The sequence below is a fragment of the Pararge aegeria genome, chromosome 23, assembly GCF_905163445.1.
Source record: "Pararge aegeria chromosome 23, ilParAegt1.1, whole genome shotgun sequence".
In the NCBI taxonomy this organism is placed as follows: domain Eukaryota; kingdom Metazoa; phylum Arthropoda; class Insecta; order Lepidoptera; family Nymphalidae; genus Pararge; species Pararge aegeria.
The window spans coordinates 8,710,895-8,718,841 of record NC_053202.1 but is presented as its reverse complement, the minus strand read 5'-3'; the positions used below and the strand labels follow the sequence as shown (position 1 = coordinate 8,718,841).

The 7,947-nt window shown below is 33.9% G+C and overlaps 1 protein-coding gene across 1 annotated transcript; it reads right to left on the bottom strand.

Moving 5' to 3' along the window:
• Nucleotides 1–1,618: 1,618 nt before the first annotated feature.
• On the bottom strand, nt 1,619–7,200 carry LOC120634375. Its single transcript, XM_039904893.1, has 2 exons — nt 6,684–7,200; nt 1,619–1,872 (listed from the first exon to the last, which is right to left on the bottom strand). The coding sequence occupies exons 1-2, from the start codon at nt 7,198–7,200 to the stop codon at nt 1,619–1,621; spliced, it is 771 nt and encodes a 256-aa protein (XP_039760827.1).
• Between the last annotated feature and the right edge of the window lie 747 nt (nt 7,201–7,947).

Below are 7,947 nucleotides of genomic sequence, written 5' to 3'. Positions count from 1 at the left end.
AAGGAATTTAATAACATAAAAATAAAAAGCATAAATAAGTACAATATAGGACTACAATATTCAATAATATTAAAATATATAAATAAACACTCTACGCTTTGGCTGTACTAACACACTATACTAGTAAAGTACTAGAAATTTAACGAAATAATGTCTTAAGATATAAAAAAATAATAAAAATAATATACTATACTAATAATATACAAAATACGTAGTTAGATAGGTACCGATGCATAAATTAATATAATATTGCCAGTCTTACCGATTTCTATAAATATGATATTGTATTAAATATTTAATAACTATTAAACTCTCAACTAATCATATAAATATCATCAAAATCATACATATTATATTAAAATACATTGAACAATATAAACAATAAAATTTATAAAACACAGCTAAATATGTAAAAAAAATATCAAATAAGAATTAACATAATAAATAAAAAAATAAGCGAAAATATATACGATAGTATACTTAGTATATACTACTAATACTTTAAATTAATTTTGTAAATTATGCTGATCAGACATTATAATAATTACTAAAATATATTGAGCAATAAAATATAAATAAAAATAAAAAGATTAAAGCGGATAAGTAGAAAACTAAGAGGCAAACGTTTATAACATAAAATAAAGCAAAAAAAAATAAGGAAAAAATCTGTGATTTAAAACTAAACTTGTACAGTCAATAAATAAAATAAATTAATAACACGTTCACACACCCAATCATAACTCTATAAATTAATTAACATTTGTACATATTTAGGAAATGCATTATTTTGTAACTTTTTTGACGTATTACGACACTTCAAGTACGAAATTCAGTGAGATATTAAATACATAGGTGACATTCATCTGTTGACACTACGATGTAGATTAAATGCAAGTTCTTAATAAACAAATTTAAGAAGTAAGAATATATAATATTATAATAATAAAGAAAATAAAATATAAAAAAAATATTGAAAGTGAAGATAAAGTAGGGAAACACTGCCACAAGATACTGTAATGAGTCGTATATATGTATATATATACGACTCATTATCCGATATCTAAACCTATAATGAATAAGTATAAAAAAGAATATATAATAATCTTTGGAGTACTTGAATTTAGAAAATAATATTACGATAAGTAGTGTAGTATAGAACAAACAATGATAATAAATTTGAGAGAGATGGATAAACAAAAAATTACTGAGCAATGTACTCTTTCGTTAGGAAACCTGCATGAAAAAATCATAAGTCAAGAAAAGTAATAAAAGCTTCAGAATTCATAAGGAAATGTTGCTAACGTGAAATGTAGTTAAAATCAATGATAATAGTATAACACATAAATGTTTTAAAAATCGATAATATCTCACTCAATTTATTCTTTTTTAATCAATAATAGAAATAATATATCACTCAATAAGTCATACTATGACGATGAAATGCAAGGAGCGATCTAAAAACTAATTTCCAATTACAACGACATCTCATCAAAGTTGGAGACCTATTGTGTCGACCTCACATAGATTGGGATAATGGTAAAATAAAAAATACTCGATAAATCATACAACCATACAAAGAACATTGATGCATATCAGAACTTTTGTCTAGTTTAGTCCCTCAGCGTCTCCTTATTTTGAGATTTCTTCCATATCCAGAATGCCCGTAACCTCCGACGTCTTCGTGCGCCGTGGAATGTGAGTGCGAGTGGCTGTAGACAGGCTTGGAGACAATTTCGTAGGTGGTAGATTTACCACCACCAGACAGAGACTTGAGACCGATGACCGCGGAGAGAAGTAGAGACATGAGGGCTGTCATCAAAGCCTTGCCTGCTAGTAGAGCGAGGGCTCCAAGGCCCATGGACATGAGGGTACCTGAAAATAAAACCATTTCATTATTTAATGGAGATGCCTGTTTGTTTAGTAGTTAGAATGTATATCTACTGAGCACGAGGTCCTGATTTCGAATCCGGGGTCGAGCAAAAATTTGTTAGGTATTGTATTAAATTAGTTTTTGCGTGAAATAGTAACAAACATCCATTCATCCATAAAAACTTCCTCATTTTTAATATTAGTAGGAGGATCCACACAAAACAATGTTAGGTATTGTATTAAAGTAGTTTTTCGTGAAAAAGCAACAAACATCCATACAAACTTCCACATTTTTAATATAAGTAAAAAGTAGGCAAACCGAATATGCATAATACGCCCGGCACACTAAAAATCGTAAAATTCGTAAAATTCGTAAAATTCGTAATCGTAACAGATTGGAAAGTTGCATATAACTAAAGATTAAACTAAAAAGTCCTCATTCCTCATTCCCTTTCATTATAGTGTTTAATATTCTACTAGAAGTAGACCTTTTATTTAATATTGAAAAAATGAAATTTGCCATTTCGTGGTGGCGGCCATCTTGGATAGGAAGTTTATAATAGCGTTCTACTAATAAATATGTGCTTCGCCATATTTTAATTTAAAAAAAAAAAACAAAATAAGTGCGGTAGCTACGGTGCCCCAGACGGACAGACACACGCACACGCATACACAAACACTCACACAAAGTATTAACACATCGATCGTTTTTGCGTCTTTGGCTAAAAAAGAACAGTGACAATAGTATTGTAGCAACGAACTCAAACATAACATATAATAATAATTATCTGACCCGACATAATATGTTGTCTATTCCACATTTAAACTATTTTTGATCGTTTGGAAAATCGTTTCAGCTTTTCTAAGCCCAACTCAGCAACACTATTTATTCGGAAGAAACAGAGATGAATTGAATGTTTCTCTACTAAAATATGGCTGAATCCTACACAATAATTTGTGTTTTTGTATAAATCCATACAATCAAGGAGCACTTTACGTATTTATACTTAAAATATGTATTTTGGAAAATCTCACGTAGGAATTGGGGAAGGTTCCAGCAATATCTCACGAATCAACAAAATTCTCATCACTTTTATGCTCCTTTAAGGATGAAAGTTTATAAAAAAAAATTGATTCGAAATTTGAAAGTAAATCCATTGAGCCAATATTATTTTCAGAGGGCCATCATTATTGCTGGCCACGGGTCTCCTCTCAGAATTAAATGGTTTTAGGCCGTAGTCTACCACGCTGGCCAAGTGCGGGTTGGTAGACTTCACACGCATTGGAGATCATTATGGAGAACTCTCAGGCATGCAGGTTTCCTAACGATATTTTCTTTAACCGTTAAAGCAAGTTATCGCTTCATGTAGTTCCCCGGGCGTCTAACAAAGCCAACAAGAGTGAAATGCCGTGGTGGTTTTTAGTTTTGGTATACCCTCTTTAGAGGGGGGAGTCCCACATAACGTCCTGCCCAAGGGTTGGAGTAGCCAATAAGCTTTTCCACCACGAAAAAAAAAAGTTAACACTTTGTCATATATTCTCCGTATTATTATAGGGAGTAGAAGCCTGGACACTCAAGCAATGAGTTATAAGCTGAAAGCTTTGGAGATGTGGGTGTCAAAGTCAAAGTCAAATATTTCCTTATTCAAATAGGCACATAGATGGCACTTTTGATGCGTACATTACATGTAAAATATGACATAGGAGTGTGTTGATGGCGATAAATAAATTCGTCAACTTAAAACTAAAGCTACGAGTGTTCCAAACGCGCCCTGGTCTAAGAAGAAGCCCACAACAAATTTAGCCGGGTGTTTTTTTTTTTGTTATCACCATCTCACAAAAAAAGAAGAAAATTAAAAAAAAGAAAATTATTAGAAGAGCAACCTGAATAGAGCAATAATTTGCACCCAAGCTTTTTTATCGATTAAGTAGTCCTTAATACTATAATAGGACTTTTCTATAAGCTTACGTTTAATACAAACTTTGAACTTTTTAAGAGATATCTAGAAGATGTCAATTGGTAGTTAATTGTAGATAGGAGATGGCACTAGAAAAAGTTTAAGAAAGTGATATATCTTAATTTGCTTGAATAAAGAATTCAGAAGGTCTATGATTTAAAGAACGTACACCTACAACTTAGTAGGTTAAGAGGCACTTTGGCGTACTGTGAGACTTCACAGTAACATAAATAAAAACGAATAGGTATGTTATTAATTCATCAGGTAATAACACATAATCTGCATCACTGTCAATAGAAAACAGAAAAAACATCAACCATTATCAAGTGTCATTTATGCTATTATTTCTATGCTCTGATTGCGCCCTATCTAATGATCTTGTTTGTTGGAAATGGATAAAACTTAAAAGCTAATTTTACTGCTGCGAAATACGGTCCAAATTGAAACAATTGAAAATATTTCCAGTCCTTTACAAAGTTTTTCTTTACAAACTTGTTGATGGTCAAGATACGAGTACGTATTGTTTTATGAGATTCTAATAAATGAAGGCTTTGGCACAACTAAACTAAATACAGAAAATCTCGTCCTAGGGGAATTTATTATATTATAGCGATGCTAGAAAGGGTTTGGCTTTCCTTTCGGGGATACAGAGTTCGATCGCCTCTAAATTTTTCGGAGTTATCTGTGTTTTTAATTTAAGCTATTAAATGTCACCTGCTGCGGTGAAGGAAAACATCGTGAGGTAACCTGTATGCTGAGTTCTCCATAATGATTTCAAAGGCGTGAGAAGTCCACCAATCCGCACTTGACCAGCGTCGTGGACTACGGCCTAAACCCTTCTCATTCTGAGAAGAGACCAGTGGTAGCCCGTTGATGGGTTACAAGAATTTTTAATAAATTTTACTATATAGACTTTTTTAATTTGTTTTTATTTCTATACTGTATACATTTATATATTTATTTTATATATATATATAAATACCTAATTTATATCTATCTTATAAATGGACATAAAGCACAGTTATATGCAATTAACCCACCGTGGAGTTATAGTTGACAAAGCACTCATGTCGCGATTCCTACAATACGCGGGTTGAAATCCTTCCAAATTTCAAATATAATGTGCATAGAAAATTTATTTGTACATTAAGAAACGCGCCTTTAACGTGTCCAAGTTATGTGCGTTTTATGGATTAGTATATAACGATGAAGAAAAACATTCTGAGGAAACCTGCGTGCCTGAGAGTTCTCCACAATGTTTTTAAAGGCATGTTGATTCCCGTGATATTATTCAATACAGAGCTTTTTTTGACAGAGCTCGTCTTGAACTCGTCGTAATTTTTTTTTTAATTTTTTTTCTTTATAACACAAACTAAGACGGTTAACAAGGCGAACTTAATGCTAAAGATTTTCTAAAAGCCAATCTTCGGGCGCGGAGAAGGGAGCCACTCGAACCTTTTTAAGAGATACTCCTTGACTAGTCACTTAAACGACGCTCTTGAAGGTACTAACGGGAACAAGAGGCTTACACGTATTCTTACGCTTTATTAGGTTGATGTACACAGGGAACAGACTTGACGTTTCAAAAGTGCTTGTATTAGGCCTACTTGAAATAAATGAATTTTGAATTTCGAATTTTTAGGCTCCTTGCATGCCCTGCAAAGTGTTGCTTTGTTTATGGGCGGTATTGTTCCATGTACCTATCTGGAGGGCATATGCTTAGTTTATACATTATAACTAACAAAAAGAAGTAATAACCCGAACTTTGCCAGTGTGGACTGTGGCCTGAGCCCTTCATTCTGAGAGGAGACCGGTAAAGGGTTGATAATGATGATTGCCGTATATGTTAAGCAACTATGGCTTAAATATATAAATAGAGTTAATATCGATGAAAAACTCTTTTTTATATGTACATTATTTGGCTGCCCGGACCTTGGAATCCCGTCCCGAAACTGTCGGGCCAAAATATGGCAGGTATCGGGTTTTCTTGTTATGAATTCTCACTGCGGTACGCTGGATTTTAAAAGAGATCTAAATAATCTTAGTTTTGTCTCACTTTATCTGTTATGCTATCACTCATCACTATAACCTTTATTTTTTGTAAAAGTTCACTAAAATCGGTATATCATACGCCTTAGCCCAAAGGTGAGCGCTGTGAAATTAAGCAGGAGGTACCGGGTTCGATTTCCGGCAGGGGCAATTTGGGTATTTGTGATTTCAGAATTTTCTCTGGTCTGGTATGATGGGAGGTTTTGGACGTGGCCACAACCCTACCGACAAATCATGGTCGATCGATTATACCATATAACCGTGTTATGGTTGATAAAATCCTTCACTACAACTACACACTTTTTATGAAGCACTTTTCACTTTGCTAGCGTACCATACACTACCATGCAGTAAAACCTTCCCCAAAAACCCCCCCATTGGTGAAAATCGTAGGAAAATCTGTTCAGTAGTTTTTGAGTTTAGCGCGTTCAGAGAGCCAGCCACGACTGTGTAATTTTTTTCACAGAGTCATATTGTGTGATACGTATGAATTTTAACTTAATTTTTTTATACTTAATATGACAATATGAGATACATTTGTTTTTTTATTCCACTAGAAGTTAGCCCTTATGCAATCTCACCTGGTGGTAAGTGATGATGCAGTCTAACTTTGTAGCGGGCTAACCTGTTAGGGAGTATGGTACTCATACCCCTAATCTGTTTCTACGCGACATCGCACCGGAACACTAAATCGCTTTGGCACGTCTTTGTCGGTAGGGTGGTAACTAGCTATTTTTATGGGCTGTGTCCTTATTCGTTTTCCATTTAATATATATTATTCATGATAATAACACAAAAATAACATACCCTTCATCATAAGAGCCGCTGCAATCAATCCACCCATACCCCCTTTCTTGCCACCACCCAAGCCGCCACCCTTGCCTCTTGCTTCTCCAATTAGAGCCCTAGCTTCTTCAGAAGCACCGTCATCCATGAGTCTCAGTTTCACCGAGTGATTATCCAAATAACTCCCAAGTCTGTACAGCAGATATTTGTCCAGTCTCTCATCTGGTTTGGAAGGCATCGCTCTCGCTAATTCCGCTGCGAACTCTTCCGCCTTGCTGTCATTTTCTTTCGATTCTTTCACAACACTTATTCCTGGTAGAAGACGTAGTTCTTCCTTCGAACTGAGCTTCTCGAGCATTGATATGGCTTCGATTTTCAAACACGTCGCACTGAAAATCCCGTTCGGGCAATCCTTTCCCATAGCCCGCGCAGACGACTCGATTGTAGGTTCGATGTTATTTGATTCGACATTCTCCGGGTTCGGCAAAGCCACAGCGTATACAACACTGACCACGAAGATTAACAAAAATTTCGTCATTTTTTTTCGGGAAACGCGTCCGTATTCAAACGTTTGCGGTTATGCTTTGATAAGAATTGTACTCCGCTCTGCTTTTATATGTCTCACATAGTTTAATCATTAGTACCGCGTCCATTATATTTTCATAGAACGCTGATTGCAAAAAGTCTGGTTTCGGCCAATGTGAAGTGAGCTTTGATGCTTTAAATTTAAAGTTTATTTTACGCTATCGTTGACGCATTGGTTTATTATCGTAGGCAGTCACTAGAGGGAATTGGTATACAGATGTTAAAGATATATTTTTAATTTACAAATCTTTCTGTAACGAAAATTATGTTAGAAATTATTTGATTCGTGTTTTAACGAAGTGTAATTAATAACTTCAAGTTTTAAAATAACTGTTCTAGGTAAGCTTTTTGCATCTTAAACCAAATTTAATAACAATCCTTATGATAAAGAAAATTGTGTTACAAAGTTTAAATTTACAATTTTATTACCACCTTTTAGTAAAATACTTGTGATAAAAACGTCTATAGTCATTACTTTTGAACGGTTACTTAACTTTGTAGCTATTCTAAAATAAACTTAAGCAGGCTATTAATAGAGTTGATTTTTGATCTGGAATTATTTTCAGAGCTTATTTTGATCCTTTTACCTTTAACTATTAGCTACCTAAGTGTGTTTGCATGAATAAATAACTTTTCTAGAAATCTGTAATTTTGTATTGATTTGTGCCGAGTTGTATAATCTTAGAAGCGGTGATAGCTC

Bases quoted from the DNA above. Each gene is read 5' to 3' on its own strand.
- LOC120634375 (XM_039904893.1), bottom strand. From the start codon at position 7,200: ATGACGAAATTTTTGTTAATCTTCGTGGTCAGTGTTGTATACGCTGTG. The intron at 1,873-6,683 runs GTATGTTATTTT...TTTTATTTTCAG, and splicing joins AGCGGCTCTTATGATGAAGG to GTACCCTCATGTCCATGGGC.